Source organism: Muntiacus reevesi, chromosome 7 (genome assembly GCF_963930625.1).
Source record: "Muntiacus reevesi chromosome 7, mMunRee1.1, whole genome shotgun sequence".
In the NCBI taxonomy this organism is placed as follows: Eukaryota; Metazoa; Chordata; class Mammalia; order Artiodactyla; family Cervidae; genus Muntiacus; species Muntiacus reevesi.
In genome coordinates this window covers 55,978,860-55,999,394 of record NC_089255.1, presented here as the reverse complement: position 1 = coordinate 55,999,394, position 20,535 = coordinate 55,978,860, and the positions used below count along the sequence as shown (strand labels likewise).

The window sequence follows — 20,535 nt, the reverse complement described above, 5'->3', positions numbered from 1 at the left end:
TATATTGCAGTTAGACAGGCCTCCAGGGGAACCTGGCTCTTCAAGCTTGAATCTGGCTGAGCTCTGAAGCTCCAACGAGCTCATGCTGTTGACATCCAGGAGCAGTCCTATATGCTCTGAGGCACGCAGATTCTAATCTCGCAGGTGCCCTGGAGACCTGCAGGGGCCAAGGTAAATCCTAGAAACATAGTGTTTTAGGGTTGAAAGGAAACTTGCTGCAGCAGAAACCAAGGTAATTGGCAATTTTGGGGGGATCTTCAAGATCTTTTATTTCCTGGCACTGCCAGGCGTGGCTGCCCTCTGCTCCTGAGTCTCCATGCTACCCCAGGGCTGAGGAAAGGGGGAGAATTAACATCATTTGTCATAGCACCTGAGTAGGGATGGCAGGTTCGGGACTAGCTGGTATCCTCAAGAGCAAAGCTGGTCTGTCTCCCAGTCTCTGATGTGTTTCAAAGAAGAGGGAGTCTCAGAGTCTTTCATGGCCTGACTGGAGCATGGAGAATACCTGCTGAGCTTAAGGACATGGGGTTCAAGTGTCCCAGGTGATTGGTTATTAATTGATAATTCTAGACCCAATAGTCATCATCCCCATGCTTCTCAGGGTCTAAGCTCCAGTTCTTAGTGGGCATGTTGCTGCTCATACAAAAGACTACATATCCCAGCCTCCCTTGCAGCTAGGCACAGTCATGTGAATAGATCCTGACCAATAAGCTATGAGCAGAAGTGCTCTGTAGGGCTTCTGGGAGGGCTCCTTAACCAGGAGGGACACGCCCTTTCCCTGGAACACTCTGTAGCCTAGAAAAGAGAGAAGAGGGCTGAGCACTAGCTTGGCTCTGAGGATGTGGGTCCCGTCCCAAGGATCAGGATGCTGGGAAGTACTGGGTCTCTGATGACCCAGTGGTAGAGGTGACATGCCAGTCCTGAACTGCCCATCAGACTTTTCTGCATGAGAGAATCATGCATTTGTACCTTGTTTAAGCCACTGAGCATCTAGTTCACAGATGAGGACCCTGAAGCTGAGGGAGCTCAGGGCTGTGTCCGGTAAATAGTAGCAGATTCAGGTCCTGTGTCTCAAGTCTTGATCTGGAAATAAGTCACTGACGGCAGCTTAGAAGACTTCACAGAGGTGTTCCCAGACTCAAACAAGATCACTGTCTATAAAAGTTCTTTTGCAAACTGTAAGGATCTACAAAGATCCTTTTACAGATCAGGATGCTGAAGACAAAACAGAATAGTTACGAGGAAAAGAAATTACACATGGAATCTGGAAATCTGAGGGAAAATCCCAGCTCTGCCTTTCTCTTGCTGAGTGACCTTGGGTGGATGGCTTCAAATCTCAGTGGTCTGACCACTGCGTGGGCATCCTCATCATGGGCCCTTTTGAGGGCACTTAGGGTGATGCGTGGGAGTGTATGCACAGTGTCTCGTCCTGTACTAACAAAATAAGAACTTCACATACCACATGAGAAAGAAGAGGCAAAATTAGCATAAAACTTCAAATATCCTACAGCTAAAACCTGTGCTCATTTATCATTAGAGTTTTCTGACTCGGCAGGTAAAAAAGCCTAAACATCTCATAGTAGAGAATAAATCAATTTTCTTCCAACCAAACACACTGCAAGAAAAGCATTGATTATTCTCAGGTTGATAGGACCGACGGGACTACCTAGGAGTAAAACCAGGAGACTTGGTGGAGACAGGTCAGCTACATCTAACAGTCATTTGCTATTTGGTACAAGTCAGTCTGCTCCACCAAGCACCCCCTCCAGTCTGATGGTCACTTAAAAATATTTATTTATTTAGCTGTTGGTCTTAGGAACAGCATATAGGATCTTTGTGGTGCATGGACTCCCTAGTTGTAGCAGTGGGCTTAGTTGTTCTGCAACATGTCTAGTTCCTAGACCAGGGATCATACCCACATCCCCTGCATTGCAAGGTAGATTCTTAACCACTGGACCATCAGGGAAGTCCCTGAGGGTCACTTTTAATGAGACTGGGCCAGCTGTCTCCCTGCCACTGTGAGGGCCCAGCAAATGCAGGAGCATTGGGAGAAGAAGAGGAAGCCCTACCTGGCCATCTGCTTGTATGCCTCTTCGGCCACAGCAAATATGTGTGGGTCCATGTCGCCCATGTTCTGCCCGCTGTAGGCGTGGATGATGGCATCTCCATATATCGGCAGCTGCTTGTAAGGATTCATGGCCACCAAGATGATTCCTGAGGAAAGATGTTGGATGTAGTAATGTCACCTCTTCAGGTCTTTAGAGAAACTTTCAGCTCAGCTACTCATTAAACCTGCTCTGTGACTCTGGGTAGGTCACTTTATGCTCTGAATCTCAGTTCTCTGATGACGTCACTGACATTTCTAGGCCACTCTTAAGGTTAGACATGATGGCAGATGGCAATGCCCTAAAACTGAGAGGCTCTTACCATCCTCAGTGTAAACATAATGATAATACTGCTCCAGTAATAAGCTTATCACACCCAATAGAAACTCAAACACAAGCTTTACCCACATACATTTTTCTTGGTAGTCCAATCTTAGTTTTTGTTGAAGACTCTTCCCACCTAGATAGTTCCTTATAACAGATATTCTACATTCAGATGTCTGTACCTTTTAGATAGAAATCTGGGCAAATGTTTAGGTGTGATTACACATTTTGACAGAAGTCGACATTTCTAATGTAAACATAGTCTAAAACATAATCAGGATTCTGTAGACAGCAAACATTAAATTTCAGTGTCATTCCTGCTCTCCTGGAATTGTTTTCCTTACCGCTATAGGTGTAAATGAGTTTGGATTCTGCAAAACGGATTCTGAGATTGTGGAGCACCGCAGGCTCGTGGAGGTAGCTGAGGGCTGTGAGGTCGTTCTCACCCACAAGGATGTCAGGATTCCGAAGTGGAGGCAGACATTCAGGATCAACGGAATAATCCAGCTCCTTTGGACAAAGATGAAATTAAAGCTCTGGAAGTAAAAGATTTGGAGTGTTTCTGCTGAATCACCGCCCTCTTTCCTATCTACCCCTCTTTGGCACTCTGGAAAACAAATATATGTATAGCAGTGAGAAAATAATCTGAATTTCGGGAGCCAGGGAATCAAGGTATTGACTGTATGCCCTAGAATGTGTCACTCAACCTCTCTGGCTCTCCCGTCTCTCATCTGTGAAAAGACAACCTGGACCGGGTTGGGGGTCCTCAGAGCTACAGAGCCCTCAATGAGGGGTGACAGGGAATCCATATGGCCAGGGACCTGGGCACCCTGTCCAATTTCTGACACAGGGGCTCCACTTGTATGTGATTCAGCCTCTGGGTGCCACGAAAATTTTCATTTCAAAATAAGATTCTTTTGCTAAATGACTCCGTGATCTAAGGTCTCTCGAAGCTCTAAGGTTGCTGGATCTCTGTTGGAAGTCGACATTCTTGTGGTGAGGAGTGTCCAAAGGAGCCGATGTGGGTGCCTCTCTGTGGGCAGCTCCCTGTGCAGGTGACTGCTGTCTGCAGCTGCCTGTGTTCCCAGGGGCACACGTCTCCTGCTGCAGGGCTGCCTATTTGTATCATCCTCAGCCCTGGACTGAGTAACTGGCCCAGGATGGCCCCTCTTCTGTGGGATTTAACCAGTGAGCATTCCGGAAGTAACTGCCTGAGCAGAATAAAGGTCTTGTGGGTCTTGTAGGTGTCAGAGCACTCGGCCCTTTCTACCACCTGTTCCACCTTCCTGAGCTTTCCTTTCTCAGCTTGGGGAAGTGACTTGAGCAAAGTCACCCAGCAGGTTTGCTTCCCTTCCACCTTCCCAGGAAGGCACAAAGTGCAGAAGGAGAGCCAGCTGCCCCCTTAGCAGGAGCCCGCTCTGCAGCCCCTGGGCCAAGTACTCTGCACTGGTTTCCACTTGATCCTCAAAACTGCTCTCCAAGGAGGGCATGGCATCCCAAACTAAGAGTTAAAGAGAGAGATTCAGAGAGGTTAAGCTCCTTCCCCAAGGTCACACAGTTAACATGGGTCTGGCTGACTCTGAAGCCTGTGTTGCGATGCCTCCTGTCAGCACTGGCAGGGGGTTTGATGTGCTGGGCCATTTTCCATAAGGAGAGCAGCTCGGGGCACTCCAGGACAGCTGGGCACAGGTCCCCGGAGCAGCTGCCTGCTCGTTATCAATGCAGCTTTGTTTACGGACCTGCCCCAAGCAGGCTATTCTTAACCTACACACTTTCAAGAATAAGATAAAGAAAAGTACTACTCATATATAACTTTTTACTTTTCCTGAGTTTTTCTGTTATCTGCTTTAAATCAACAACCTCCTTTTCCAGTTGAGCCACTGTGTGTGCACACGTGTACATTTTATGTGTAAAAGAAACAGGGAAAGATGAACAGAACAGTCTCTGGGGGAGGGGGAATGTGAATGTGAAGAACATGAGACTGACTGTTGGAGACAGGGGCGACATTTTCTTACACAAAGCAGGCTTTGTCCTTCATGGTATAGACAATGGGTTAAATAAAGCACAGTGTGGCCGCCTGTCACCTTACCTGCCTCCCCCCTCCCCCCCTCTGTCCGGGCAGCTGGTTCAGGGCCAGGAATGTGGCTACCTGAAGCCCTGCTCATGTTACGAAAGCAACACACTGCCACTGCAACTGCCGCCCTGAGATTTTTCTCTCCAAAGCCATCTGATCCCTAATCAGATGACTAAGGCTCTCCAGAAGTATCTGCTGGGAAAGGAAAGGCTAAGTGGAAAGAACAGCATCTCGGCCTTGTCCCCTGCATCTGCACACACCCCCAAGCATGACCTCACCTGGTCTCCAGCAGTCCTGTGAGGTCCTGCTGCTGCTAACTTCAGCTGACATGTAACGAAGGCGAGGACTCACGGGCTCAGACTTAGTGAGTGGCTGTGGCAGAACTTGAATCCAGATAGTCTGATTCTAGAGCACGTGCCCTTTTTAAACTGCTGTGTTTGTCTCTCTTCCCAGAATCTCAGGAAATGACCCCCAAATCCAGGACCATCTGATTGATGGGCAATATCGTGCTCTGTCTCTAAGAGACATCTCCATACCTTGAAAATCTCAGCACTTTAATATTCACATGATAGTCCCCAGACTAATTCCCACATCCAGATAGATCATGAAAATCCTTTGTCCAGCTCTGCACCCAGAGACTTGATTCTAAAAACCTAAGGTCAGCCTAGCTATGGATCCAATAAGATGTCTTTATAGCTCAATGACTCAAATAACTTCCTCTCCAAGTTTCTCATCTTCACCCAGTCTCTGCTGGGACTCATAAAACCAAAATAAAATCTTTATTTTAGCATCCTCCCAACATTGCGGAATCCCCAGAAAGGCAGTGCAGGACACAGACCTGTCCACTGCTTCTCACTCCAGAGAGAGGCTCAGCTGATGTAGGACACTTGATATCTTAAGGTAGTGTGGGGTGGGGGCAGGGTGGGTGGGGAGGGGTATAAGAACACAGCTGGATCCACAGTACCAGCTGCCCCCTCATCCCGTGGGCTGCACCCACAGCAACATCTGCCTGTCCCTCCTGTACACACCCCACGGTTCCTCCTTTATACATCAAGGTAGCTAGGACCAAGGACCCTCACCGTTCCATCCTCCAGCAGGAGCTGCAAGACTTTGTCACCAACTCTATAGTCCTTTGCTATTTCAGCAGACTTCCAAACTTCTTCAGAATCAGGAATCCAAACCCTGTTGTACTGACCAAGAGAATAAGACAGGTTTAATTTCAGCACTTTAAAAGCAAAATACAAATTGTTAGATGACTAAACTCAGGGGAAGTTTTCTCTGTTCACTATGTCAGTAACGCTGGGCTGGATGAAGCACAAGCTAGCATCAAGATTGCCGGGAGAAATATCAATAACCTCAGATATGCAGATGACACCACCCTTATGACAGAAAGTGGAGAAGAACTAGAGAGTCTCTTGATGAAAGTGAAAGAGGAGAGTGAAAAAGGTGGCTTAAAACTCAACATTCAGAAAACTAAGATCATGGCATCCAGTCCCATCACTTCGTGGCAAATAGATGGGGAAGCAATGGAAACAGTGAGAGACTTTATTTTGGGGGGCTCCAAAATCACTGCAGATGGTGATTGTAGCCATGAAATTAAAAGATGCTTGCTCCTTGGAAGAAAGGTTATGACAAACCTAGACAGCATATTAAAAAGCAGAGACATTACTTTGCAACAGAGCTCCGTCTAATCAAAGCTATGGTTTTTCCAGTGGTCATGTATGGATGTGAGAGTTGGACTATAAAGAAAGCTGAGCACTGAAGAATTGATGCTTTTGAACTGTGGTGTTGGAGAAGACTCTTGAGAGTCCCTTGGACTGCAAGGAGATCCAACCAGTCCCTCCTAAAGGAGATCAGTCCTGGGTATTCACTGGAAGGACTGATGTTGAAGCTGAAACTCCAATACTTTGGCCACCTGATGCGAAGAAGTGACTCATTGGAAAAGACCCTGATGCTAGGAAAGATTGAAGGCGGGAGAAGGAGGAGACAACAGAGGATGAGATGGTTGGATGGCATCTCTGACTCAACGGACATGAGTTTGGGTAAAATCTGGGAGTTGGTGATGGACAGGAAAGCCTGGTGTGCTGCAGTCCATAGGGTCGCAAAGAGTCAGACACAACCGAGTGACTGAACTGAACTGAAGTTCATTAGGAATGCCTTTACCTAATTTTTGCTTGTGATGTAATTTTTGAAAGTGAAAATTGCTCAGTCATATCCAACTCTTTGCAACCCCATGGACTATACAGTCCATGGAATTCTCCTGGCCAGAATTCAGGAGTGGGTAGCCTTTCCCTTCTCCAAGGATCTTCCCAAACCAGGAATCGAACCTGGGTCTCCCACATTGCAGGTAGATTCTTTACCAGCTGAGCCACAAAGGAAGCCTGAGGTAATTTTTCAAAAATAATTTTTTTAATTTATTTATTGGCTGTGCTGGGTCTTCATTGCTGTGTGGGCTCTTCTCTAATTGTGGAGAGCAGGGGCTACTCTCTAGTTGCAGTGCACAGGTTTCTCACAGTGGTGGTTTCTCTTATTGCAGAGCACAGGCTCTAGGGCACTCAGTTGCAGCTCCTGTACTCTAAAGCACAGGCTCAATAGATGTGGTGCATGGGCCGAGCTGCTTCTGCGGCATGCGGGATCTTCCTGGATCAGGGATCAAACCTGTGTCTTCTGTGTTGGCAGGAAGATTCTTTACCACTGAGCCATCAGGGAAGCCCCGGAGGTAAATTTTAGTGTATCTGCAACGCACCAGATCTAGCTGCTTCGTGTCACAGGTAACAGAATTCCCAAAGCCTCCTAAATACATCTTGAAAAGGAAAGCTTGGGAGTGGAAAGGAAATCTGTGAGCCCCTCAATGGGAAGATCTGAGCACTGCAACATGAGTTGGAGCAGAGGGATTTGTTTCACCACTAACGGACTATGTGGCTCTGGGCCAGACACTTCTCCTGCTCACTTTTCTTATCTGAAAAATGGGCACAAGACCCACTTCATAGATTTGCTAGGAAAATTAAATAAGACTGGGTAGCTGTGTAGTTGACGGCACTTTGTAAAATACTGTGGAAGTATTGTTACAGTGGTGTTATCACAGTCTTACCGCCCTGGTCAGCAGCCAGGGATTCCCTCCATGGGAAATGCAGAAGTTCCAAGCTCAGCTTCCCACCTGGCTCCATGCTGATGTACAAGTCCTTAGGCTCTTGAACCACACTGCTATGTACTGAAATGTGCCCCCTCCCCAGACTTCAAATGTTGAAGCCTTAAACTCAATGAGAGTATAGTTGGAGACAGGGTCTTTAAGAGGTATAATTAAGGCTAAATGAGGTCACGAGGCCCTGGATTAATGTCCTGATAAGAAGAGATACAACGGAGCTTGCAAACACACTCTCCCCCTGCATGCACAAAAAGAAGGCTATGGGAGTTCACAGTGAGAAGCCAGCTGTCTGCACCAAACAGAAAACCCTCACCAGACACCAACCCGGCCAACACCTTGAACGCGGGCTGTCCAGCCTCCTGAACTGTGAGAAAATATTAATACACCTCTGTTGTTGAAACACCCAGTCTAAGGTATGTTGTTAGGGCAATATAACAATTCACACTCATACACTGGGAAGCAGGCAGTATCACTCTCCAGAATCCACCAGTGGTTCCTGAATGCTGCTTGAGATAAACACAAAGTGACTGCCATGTCCCTACAAGGCAGCTGTGATAGGACTCTATGAGCCATTCTTCTCTCTCCTCCATGTGTGCTGTCAGCATCATACACTGACTGCTCTTGCTTTGACCAGGACCCCACATCTCACATTATTCTATGGTCATCCATTCATTTATTTGTTCTTTATTCTCTTGTTCATTCATCCATCTAGCCATTAATTTACAGATTCAACACCTAGGCATCTATCATGCATGGGTCTGGCACAGTGCTGGTTTGTCAACATGGTCTTTTGACTAACTCAGCCAATCTTTAACCTAGAGCTGTATGTGCATATGTGTATATCTGCATCTCTCTGCTCACGTATCGGTGGTTTCTAGCAATGGGGTACCCCTACAGGATACCCCTCTGTCCTGAGACATAACCAGGCCAAAAGGAACAAGAATTAGGAAGCACTCACATGGAGACATGAAGCAGCATTTAGAAAAATTCCTGAATCCAGAGGCTGGATAGCTCATAACTCATCCCAGATCTAGATGAAGCCTAAGAGGCCATCTAGCATCTAACCCTCATTTCCCAGAGAAAACTAGCCTCAGGGACTCCAGGTTCCCCAGAGGCAGACCTGAAATGAGCAACCAGTTCAGGCTGGTGCCTGCAGTGGCACCTCCATTCTACCTCCTTATACTCACAGGCCAAAGGAACGTTGGTCCTCTGGCATTGTCCCTCACCAGGACAGATGAACTTTCTGAAGCTAATTGTCGAGTGTGTAAATTCTTGTAACAGGCAATGTTTGTGCCTTTAGGAGAGAAAAATCAAGGCACCTTTGTCTAAGTGCCTGCCATCCTGCTGAGTATAGTCCCTGGTCACGGAACTGGCACTATCCTTGACTCTGGGGACAGTCATGCACAAGACACTCTCCTCTGTGAATCTCTGCTTCTGGACAGCTGAGAAGGCAAACATCATGACCAGATGATGGCCTGGTCTGAACATGTGGCCCGTGGTCTGCTGGTGCCTTTCCACCACGAGGAAAAATAGTTCTTTAGGTTGAGAGATCATACTTATTTCAGTTACATAAAATTCTGGGCAATAATTATGACTTTTCATTTTTCTTCACTATGATTTTATATATTCTCTATATTTTGCATATTTTACTTTTATAAGTAATATAAATCAGAATATATCATCTTTAAAGGCAAATATGGGACTTCCCTGGCAGTCCAGTGCATAAGACTTCTGCAAGGGGCACAGATTCGAGCCCTGGTCAAGTAACTAAGGTCCCGCATGTGTGCAGTGTGGCCAAAACAAAACAAGGCAAAAATCAAAAATATGCTTACAAAAAAGACTTGTACATGAACATTTCATAGTAACTTTATTTATAATTGCTGAAAATTAGACTCTGTGTCCACTAACATGAGAATTAAAAAACATAAAACTGTGGTATCCTCATACAATGGACTACTACTTACCAATAGAAAGAATTAACAGCTGACATAAGCAAGAACATGAGTGAATCTCCGTGTTAGATGGAGTTAAAGAAGCTGTACACAAATGAGTACATTCTGTGCAAGTCCTTTAAATGTAGTACTAGAACAAGTAAAGCAAATATAATGTGGAGAAAAAAATCAGAACAATAGTCGCCTCCAGGTGTGGTGGGTCCAGGGAGGTACTCTTGTGGGCTATGGCAACATTTTATACTTTGAAGGGGTTTTGGTTAATAGGTGTTAAGCACTTTTCAAACCTCAGAGGTTGTTCACTTAAGATTTGTACATTTTGTTGTCTGGAAGCTCTACATGAAGAACTAAACAAATATAGAACTCTTGGAAATTCCCGTGTGGTCCAGTGGTTAGGACTTGGCACTTTCATTGCCATCACTCAGGTTCAGTCCCTGGTTGGAGAACTAAGATGCTACAGACCATGTGGTGTGGCCAAAAACCAAAAAACGAATATGGAACTCTGAACAATGTGCATATTGAAATATTTAGGAGGACATGTATTGATGTATGCAATTACCCTAAAATGCTTCCAAAAATAAGATGGGCTGAGGAGTGGACAGAAGTATAAAAAGATGCACAGACTCGATACAACAAATACAGTCAAATATTCATACTGCAATCTAGGTGGTGGGACAGGTGCTGACTGTAAAGCTTTTTCAACTTTTTTGTATAGTTAAAATCTTCATAATAAGTTGTTGAAGGAAATAAAGAATAAAACAAAGTTTCAGGTACCAGGACTAGACTAGGACAAAGTTGGTTGAGAAGCACATTTATTAATCTATTAGTTAATATAAGCTACCTCACTTATCAAATAAAAAAGTATGTATATCATTGGTTTGATATCAATCATGACTCCCTAAGTTATCTGGGTTGCTTTCATTCTTGACAGCTAGCTAACAGTAGGAGCTTGCTCAATGTGGCATGGGGTGAGTAATATTTGTGAGTAGGGTGGGGTGGGTGGGAGGGAAACAGAGAGAGAGAGAAAATGGAAGAATGACCCAGCAGGGACTTTCCTGGTGGCCCAGTGGCTAGCGATTCCACACTCCCAATGCAGGTGGCTGGGGGATCAGGGAACTAGATCCCACACGCCACAACTAAGAGTTCACATGCCCAAACTAAAAGATCCCATGTGCTGTAACAAAGATTGAAGATCCTACATGCCACAACTAAGACCCAGTGAAGCCAAATAAATAACTAAATATTAAAGAGAAAAAAAGAATGACTTGGCAGGGACTACCCTGGTGGTCCAGTGGCTAAGACTTCACGCTCCCAATGCAGGGGACTGGGGCTCCATCCCTGGTTAGGGAACTAGATACCATATGCCACAACTAAGATCTAGCACAGACAAATAAATATACAAATATTAAAAAAGGATGACCTGGCAGGTGATGATACACACTTAGAAATACACACCCATGCAAATAGGTGGACAGAAGCCTCACAAGCACAGACCCCCACACCCATATTCCACACATACTTGTATCCATGGGCTACTGTTTTTTACATCAGATCTGCTATCAAAAACATTATTACTAACTTCATAAAACTGAAATCACTAATATTTTTATGATAAAAATAATTTGAGACTATCCCATTTATCAAGAGTTGGCCACTATAGCATTTTAGAGCTGAAAGGGTCCCAGGAGATTGTCTTTTCCAAGTTGCTCGTCAAAGTTCTTTTTAGATACTGCTTCAAACAAAATGGTGGTAGCCTACCATGTTCTGCAGCTGAGGTCCCCCAGGCCTTCCCATGGAATCCTGGGGCTCTGAGAAGTGATGCAAAAGTCACTAAACCAACCCAAGCCCTTTGTTTAACTGATCCCCAAACTCCAGTCCAGGGAGGCCAGTAACTCACCAAACACCACACAGAACATCTCAGAGGTCAGGACTCCAGGGCGCCAAAGCCTGGGACTCCTTCTTTGAACTACTTGTTAATTAAATGAGCCTGGCCTGGAAAATAATCCTGAACTCTCAACTGCAATGGTCTCCTTGAGAGTGCACAGGCTGGTTTGTTTCAGCTTAAAGTAGCATGAAATGTAACAGGTCACGTGAAACCAAAGTCTGTTTTTCTCCAGCGTGAACACAAATGACTCCCTCAGCTCCGGACCCCCAGGCTGTCCCTCACACCCCACCAAGCTGGTGCCTCCGCCGGCAAGGCTGTCAGCTGTTTAGGGCCCCACAGCTGAGACCCAGCCTGGTAAGCAAACATGCACAAGTTTACCCAGTTCCACCTCAGTTACACCCACAGGTCCTGCCCTCCTCCCACACATTCCTTGACCCACAAGGCCACAGCTTCAAAGCGGAGGGAGACATACCCTTGCAGCGTTTGGACAAACAACGTGACTGAGGGAGACATACCCTTGCAGCGTTTGGACAAACAACGTGACTAGCTGTCATATGACCTCCCCAGGATGGCTCCTTCCTTTTGGGGCAGGTGCCTCCGGACTCGGGCCACCTGCCAAGCCCTCCAGGGCCGCCTGCAGCGGGGCTGGGAAAGAGGAGAGGCCCACCTCCTGCAGAGGGAAATCCTGGTGTGCCCCAGCCTCCTGGGAGGCAAAGGCTTCAGGAGTCCTGAGCCTCAGGAAGTGACACGTCCCAGGCACAGGCCACATCCGGCCCCCCACATGCTCAGATGAGACAAGAATGGCACCTGCTCATGTCTCCTGCCTATTTAAGGGATCTGCCGGCGTCAGGCACAGAAATGGCTTGGAGACTTTACATGGCGTATGGGGTGCTGGGGGTCTTCTTCCTCGCCGCTCTCTGCACTGGAAGGGGGTCTCCAGACTCTCGGTCAGCCAGGCCAGAGCAGCTGGCCCCACACTCGCCCTCTCCTCCTCCTCCACCTCAGTCATCCCTCCAGGCTCCTCTCTGCTCCCCAGCCTCCTCCCGTGTCTCCCAAGGTCCTTGTGGCCTCTCCTCATGACAGACTGTTTCTGGAGCCTTTCACCCATGCCCACAGCTTCCACCACTCCCCCAGCACCATGGAGGCCTTCCAGCCCAGATCTTTCAGTGGGTCTAGACCACATTTCCACCTGTCTCCCATATGTCACCCCTTAAATTCTTCTGACACACAAATGCCGGGCTCAAGTGATCATTATACCAGACTCAAATGCGATCTTCCTCCTCAATTCTCTTACTCCTCAAATCAGAAAGCCGGGACAGCGCTGGGCACCCCCACCTGCCTTCCCTTCACCCCTAACAACCAAATGGTCACCAGGAGCTTGAACGCCTACATCTTAAACAGGTCTCACCTGTGTGCCCCATCCACTCCCCTCATGCCACGGCCACCAATTGCTTCCCCTATGCTGCCCCCACCAAACTCCTGACGGGTCCCACAGCCTGCTGAGTGCTTCCCCAACCAGGCTGACCCCAGGGTTTCTGTGGACACACAGATTCCTTTACCCACACCTGAACTTCCATGCGTGGGACCCGGCAAGATGAAAACTAAAAGTTCCCCCTGATGGATGGTGGTAGACATCCAGGCCTGGGAACCACTGTCCTAGCCAGTTCTCTTACTCAGGCCTCACTTACCTTCTATTTCAGTCCAGCCCCTGCTTGTTGCCACCCAAACCACTAGTAGCTTCTGGAACATGCCAAACTCTTCCTGGCTCTTTGCTGTGCACTTTCTGTTCCTCCACCCACGGTGTCACCCATCCTCTCCCCCGCAGTGAGCAAGCTGCTCTGAGCAGTCAGAGTCAGTTCAAGACTCCCACATGTGGTGGTTCCCCCCCGCACCCCACCCACTATGCCCTCCACCCCAGGCAGGATTGGATGCTTCCATTTAGAGCTCTCTCTGCCCCTTCCCCGGGTTTCAGGTAGCTTCCCTTCTCCACCATTGGCATGTGAGCTTCAGGAGCCTCATCTCTGTGCCCTGGAACTCAATACAGTGATTTCCCCATAGCTAGCATAAAACATAAAAATATCTACTGAACATAAATTCAAATTCCAAGTAGTTTGCACAAATAAACTTGGTATTTTAGTCTTTACATCCCCCTTTTTATACTCTTTTGAACTACTCATATATAATTTTTTTCTTTTTTGGCCATGCCATGCAATATGTAAGAGCTTAGTTTCCCAACCAGGGATTGAACCCAAACTGTCTGTACTGGGGGTGTGGACTCTTAACCACTGGACTGCCAAGGAAATCCTTAAACTATTCATATATAATACAATAGATAAATATAATATGATAGATAAATCTAATTTTCCAGAGTGGTTAATGATATATAGAAGTCTAAAAGCTGTTTAGAATACCCAAATGGAAATTACTCAACTCAGCTTTGACCTTATTTTGAACTGAGGCCGTGGACTGCATTTCTCTTGACCTTGCATATCTGAGTCTCAGCAGAACTTCTGTGAAGATGCCTTGTGAATTCCTCAAGCACAAGAAAGAGAAAGAGATGGATAAAGAATAATATGGCTAAAACCTTAGTCCTAATAAATTAGAGCAATTTAAGGTCTTTAGAAGGATGCTATAGAGCTCTATTGCTGCATCTTGCATTCATCACTGTCACCAATATCTTAGATAAAAAAACCAGAACACATGTATATCAAATACACACATAAAATGATGAGCTAAAGATGATCAAGATACAAAAAAAATTTTTTTTTAAAGATTCAAAAAGGTTTTGATAAGCTGCAGAATACTGAACAACAAGATGGAAAATTAAACAGGAATAAATGCAACATCCAATGGTTAGGTACCAAAAATTAACTGTATTACAATAGGATCAATATAAAAAAAAACAGCTAATCTCTATTAAGCATTATGTGTCAGGTATTGCGCTAGGGATTTTACATAAGTTATTTAATGATTTGTGTAAAGGTCAATGAAAATGACTGGTAAGACTTAAACCCATTCTATGGGTGTGGAAACTCAGAGAAGTTAAGTAACTTGCTCAATGTCATCCAGTTAGGAAGCAGCGGAACCAAGACTTAACCCCGTCACCGCGTCAGTGCATTCCAGGAGCAGCGCACAGCAGCTCTGCTTAACACAAACAGAACACGACTTCAGCTCGCCCGCACAGAGGGCTGCTCGTAGGAGGTTGCAGCCCCACAAGTTCCACAGCACTCGCTGAGCAGACCAGGCCTAGAGAACAGTGCCACTAAGATGGGCATCAAGGAATTGAAAATCATCCAGAGGAAGGTGGCCTTGATGGTGAAGGGTCTGTGAATGATGCTGTAAGAAAAAGTCTGGTGGTACTATCACTCTCCTCAAGCCCTCTCAGTCCTGCCCAAACCTCATTCTAAAGAGCTCCATGTCTTAACTCCTGCCACCCAGCCTCAGGTCCACCAGTCACTTCTGAAGCTATTCCATGCCTGGTGCCTTTCTTACATCTTCAAATTCCAGTCTTCCACCAGTTCCACATGCCCAGGTGCCCTCACTGTTTTACTAAAAGAGAAGCAATGCCAAGGACATCCTGGTGGCCAAACCTAAAGATGCTTCCTCAGCCTTCATTCTCCTTGACTCCTCTATAGCTACAGAACTGACTCCCGAATTGTTATTGATATACATGGTCTTCATACTTTGCATATTTTATTTGTTTATGATCACACAGCGGATACATTCTTGTATCTTCATTTTACCATGTTGTTATGAACTTTTCATAAGTAGCATTTTCAATGGCTTCATACTATTCTATTCTTTTTTCTGTAATTCACTTAACTCTAGCCCTATGCTGGACATTGGGGTTGGTTCCATTTTAGTTATTAGAAGTAATTAGAATAACTAATTAGTTATTAGTTATTAGATGGTTATTTGATCTGATAAATAACCAGATGTTGGAGGAGGTAGCTATGAAATGGATGGACTTTCCAAAACTCCTCTGTGTTGTGGGCAGAAAGGTCAGATCCCTGGAAGAAACGGAAGATGATGAAGGTGGTTGAATAGGTGGTAACAGTAGGATGTATTAAGAAGACAGGCTTTTAATCCTAGCTTGATTGCTTCTATGTAATCTTAGGCAACTTACTTGAGTGATTTGTAAAAATGGGATAGCAATATCTAACATGTGGCCTTGTTTACTCAGATTAAATGAAAGATGCTCTGAGGATAAAGTTCACAAACCTCTGAGGATGGCATCTGGCACATAAGAAGTACTCAGTGACTATAAGATAAAAGTGACCACGATCCACACCATCTTTGTCATGCCCATAGCTCTTTCTGAAAGCAGAAAAACTCATTCAAGCATGCACACATCAAACATTTACTGAGTCCTTACTGCTTCCTATTCTCTAGAAACTCTTGGTTAACAGGGAAGAAAGAGTTAAGCAGCTGCTACATCATCATGAAATGTGCCTGGATGGAGGGACTGACTGCAAAAATTTCTCAGAAGAGGCACTGCTCAGCAATGTGAGTTAACCTCAACAAGAGGTTAATATCCAGAATACACAAGTAGTCCATACAACTCTAAATAAAATAAACAACCCAATGAAAAAATGGACAGAAGACATCAATAGACATTTGTCCAAAGAATACATACAGATGGCCAAGGGACACATGAAAAGATGTTTGACGTTGCTAATTATTAGCAATTAACTGATAATTTTTGGGTTTCCCTGGTTGGCTCAATGGTAAAGAATCTGTCTGCCAATGCAGGAGACAGAGGAGATGTGGTTTCAATCCCTGGGTTGGGAAGATGCCTTGGAGAAGGAAATGGCAACTCACTTCAGTATTCTTGCCTGGGAAATCCCATGGACAGAGGAGCCTGGCGGGCTCCAGTCCATGGGGTCACAAAAGAGTCAGACACAACTTAGCTACTAAACAACAACTAATAATAATTAATTATTATTAGAGAAATGCAAATTAAAACCTTAATGAGGTATCGCCTCATACTGACCATACTGCCCATCATTAAAATGTCTACAACTAATAAATGCAGGAGGGGGTGTGAAAAAAAAAAAAAAAAACCTTCTGACACTGTTGGTAAGAATATAAATTGATGGGGTGTGTGTGTGTGTGTGTGTGTATGTGTAAAATTCAGCCACAAAAAAGAATGAAATACTTCCATTTGCAGCAACATGGATGGACCTAGAGAATATCATATTAAGTTGGAGAAAGACAAATATTATACCACTTATATGTATAATCAAAAAAATAATACAAATGGATCTATATACAAAACAGACTCACATGGGGAACAAACTTATGGTTACCAATGGGGGAAAGGAGTGGAGGAGAGAGAGATAAACTAGGAGTATGGGATTAACAGATCCAAACTACTACACATAAGATAGATAAGCAAAAAGGGTTTACTGTGTAACACAGGGAACAATATTCAATATCTTGCACTAGTCTATCAAGGAAAATAATCTGAAAAAAGATATATAACTGAGTAACTTCGCTGTACACCTGAGACGAATACAATATTGTAAATCAACTGTACTTCAATTAAAAAGAGAAAGAATGAAGACGCACGGCTCAAATTGAATTTGTAAAGGTAAGGCTCTGGTGAGCAGCACAGACAGATACTGTACCAGGGCACAGAGTGGTGAAGCTGCAGGAATGCACTTCTGGGCAGCAGGAAGTCTGGCAAAGCATGAGCCGAGGTAGGAGCTGGCAGGTGGCTCCTGACGATGCGGGGGGTGGGGGGAGCTTGTGGCCGGTTGGTGAGTCTGAAAGTGACAAGGGCCCCAGAGCGGCTCAAGTGGAGGATGGCCAGACCGGTTTTTCTCAGAGAGATTTCAAATAGTGGAGCTGCTGAAGAGCAAACACTGAACATTTCTAAGGCATACTGCCAAACAGATTCTGAAAAGGGGTGGGTCATTTTACACTCCAACTGGCAGCAACTACTCTCAACACACCGCCTCGCAGGAGTCTCCCTTCTCAGAACCTCTTCCTGTGGTTCCCACGCCAGGTCTCCCGTGTCCTCCTCCCTGCAGTGGCTCCATCTGCCTCCCCTCAGCCTCCTCTCCCTTCCTAAGGGGATGCAGCCGTAGCATCCTGTCTCGGCTCTCTCTCACCTCTTGCTGAGGCCCTCACTGCCTGGGCTTCAATGGCTACCTCTGGGCAGAAACTTCTGGCCCATCCTCTACACCATCCTCCAATCAGCCAGGGCAATGCCCCCAGGAAGCACCCTCAAACACCTCAGCCTCTGCAGATCCAAACCTTGCCTCGTAACTTTCCTAACGTCCCTGCGTCAACAGCACCATCCTGCTTCCATCATCCAGACTCTAATCTCACGTGGTTCTTGGCTCACCCCTCCCCCTCAGAGGCCCCGGCTCAGTCTCTCTTCTTTATCTACGTTTACATGCTCTCTGGGCTCAGCTTGCATCCTCCACTTCTAATACTGCAGCCCTGATTCTTTCCCGGACATTTAGGATGACCTGAAAACTCAGCCACCTGACTCCACCCTCTGTCCCACAGGCACAGAGTCCCATGGTCACTGCTGGCATATCTGACTGCCTAAAACACCCTCATTCAAAATCTTCATTGGAGTTTGAAGCCCTGACCTAACTCTTTGGCACTCAAGATTCCCAGCCCCATCCCTGAGCAGGCACCTCTGTGCTTTCCAGACCTCAGCAGATTGAATTCCTTGACAGTACTCCTCATTAACCAGAAAATTTCTGGGATTTCCTGGTGGTGCAGTGGATAAGAATCTGTCTGGTAATGCAGGGGACATGGGTTTGATCCCCGATCCGGGAAGATTCTACATGCCAAGGAGCAACTAAACCTGTGTGCCACAACTAACTGAGCCTGTGCTCTAGAGCCTGGGAGCTGCAACTACTGAAGCCTGAGTGCCTAGAACCTCTTCTCTGCAATAAGAGACACCTCAATGGGAAGTCTGAGCAGGACAATGAAGAGTAGCCCCTGCTCGCCGCATCTAGAGAAAGCCCGCACACAGCAATGAAGACCCAGTGCAGCCAAAAATAAATAAATTTTTAAAAAAGAAAACTCCTCCAGGCAAGACTATCACTTAAAATTTTTTTCTACCCACCCTCCCCTCCACAAGCAGGAAGGTGGGAGGGAGGGAGTGATAAGAAAGCAAGGGAGAGTGTGTAAGATTTTGTCTCAGTTTAAAGAAGAATTCTAACAAAAGCAAGTTCACTGAAACCTAAACAGGGAGCCTCACAGATGGGCAGCTCTGAAACAGACAAAGTGGAGGCTGACCGGCTACCGAGAAGAAAGGTAGCAGCTTACGGACACAGGGCTTACTTGGACACAAAATTAGGTAGAGATGGCCATCAAGGCGCCTTTTGGCTCTGGGATTCTCAGTCTTTGTCCATCCAAGCTCACCTCTAGAAAACTCATCCATGGTAGTTTTCCTACATTGTGCCTAGTACCAAGTTGGCATTTAATGAAGATTTCTGGTGTGAGGCACTTGATGGCAGGTGTCCTCACATTCCTGTATTTTTGCTTCAAGAAAAATTTACTTAAAATGGATTAATCAAAATTTTTTCTCTGTCCCCCAAAGTAGCTTCCAAGAATAGTTTTGTTCAAGAATTTTCTTTTACCTTCAATAAGTTGAAGCCCTAAGTAGCATGGTTGAATATCTGATGACTCACAATTCTCCCAGGTAAAACTATTCCAACACTGCCATTTAGAATTTTGGTTAATAGAAATGCATTAGAGGGGGAAATAGTTTGGTTAATTTGTATTTTTTACTATTAACTAAACAAAGTAGAAGAAAAAAAGTTGCTTAAACAACTAAAACAAATTTACACCTATTGTTTATTTCTACAGCAAAAGTGTCTTTTTAAACATAAATCTAGGGCACATGTCAGGGGAAATTGCGGAATTCTAGTCTTTTCCATTTGAATACTGAGGACCAGGGACTACAGATTTCGTCCACTGGGGTAGGGGATGGCTTTATAGCGGTTAGAATGGATTTTTTTCCAGAAGGGCCAACACTTTTCACACTTTTAATCCTAGTATTTAACCGAAGATTCTGGGCACCGTGTGGGAATGTTGGCCTTCCTAGACTGGGGTCGGGGGAGCCCTCCGGTGGCGAAGAGGAGGTTTCAGAGGAATGCTCTAGAGTGGTTCCCAGAGTCAGAAGGTAGGAATTCTAGAAAACATCCTGAATGCTGCAGTTCGAGCTTCTGTGCCGAGGAGCTCAAAGGGGCTCCCAAGAAGAAAGATTATGGATGTTATTAGTCGCCCATGTCTGAGCTTTCTGTCTCCATGGGCAACTCTGATTCCACCTGTGGCTCAGGAGGAGGGGCCGAGAGGCGCAGGAACAGGACCGACACGCGACGCCCCTGGAAACCGAGAAGCTCGGGTCCGGAGCAGCAGCCTCTCGCACTGGTCTTCCCAGCCCAAGGGGACTCTGGCTGCCGGGGGAGGGGTGGGGAAGAGGGGGCCTTCCCCACGGTCAGGGGCTGGAGTTCTCGAGGGGGCGACGCTCCCCGGACCCGCAGTTCCTCTGCAGCCCCTCCCCGAGGCGAGAACGCCAGGTGCGCAGGTGTGGCCCGGCCGCCAGGTACAGTCAGCACCAGCGCCTGGCCGCTGCCCTCCCTCGCGCCCTCCCTTAGGTCTGGGCCTCCCGCCTACCTTTGTGTATAGCTCGGCCACCGCCATGGGCAGACAGCTCGAGGGCTGCGGAGATGAGAGGCTCGGGGGCTGGGCGGGCGGCTCCGCGGCCCAGCGGAAGGTAACCGTCCTGCAGGCCCAACAAATTAGAGCCGGACCATGCCGTGGGAGAAGTTTTTCAGCAGCCGAGGAACTTTCCCGAGTGCTGGAAGAAAGGAGTCCCGGATTGGCCCTTCCCGGCCCACCTGGCGAGGCCTCGCTCTGATTGGCGGGACGGGGGCTGTGGGCGGGGCGCCCCGCCGCCCCGCTGGTTCCCGCGGTTAAGTGGGTCCACCTGGCGGGGTCAGACAGCGCCCAACCGAGAACTAGTCCGCTGGGGATTCCCTGGCTCTCAAAGCAGGAAAAAGGTGTGTTCCGAAGTGTTCCCG

General features: G+C 46.5%; 1 protein-coding gene across 2 annotated transcripts in view; it reads right to left on the bottom strand.

Annotated features, from left to right (window-relative positions):
* MYO5C (myosin VC) overlaps window positions 1–20,299 on the bottom strand; it is a 114,283-nt gene extending 93,984 nt beyond the window's left edge. For both annotated transcript variants that reach the window (XM_065940877.1, XM_065940878.1), the window contains exons 1-4: window positions 20,129–20,299; window positions 5,583–5,693; window positions 2,774–2,939; window positions 2,070–2,214 (exon numbers count right to left, since the gene is read on the bottom strand). In XM_065940877.1, the coding sequence (XP_065796949.1) occupies window positions 2,070–2,214; window positions 2,774–2,939; window positions 5,583–5,693; window positions 20,129–20,155 (449 nt within the window). In that variant the 5' untranslated portion in view covers window positions 20,156–20,299. The remainder of the gene's footprint in view (window positions 1–2,069; window positions 2,215–2,773; window positions 2,940–5,582; window positions 5,694–20,128) is intronic.
* Between the last annotated feature and the right edge of the window lie 236 nt (window positions 20,300–20,535).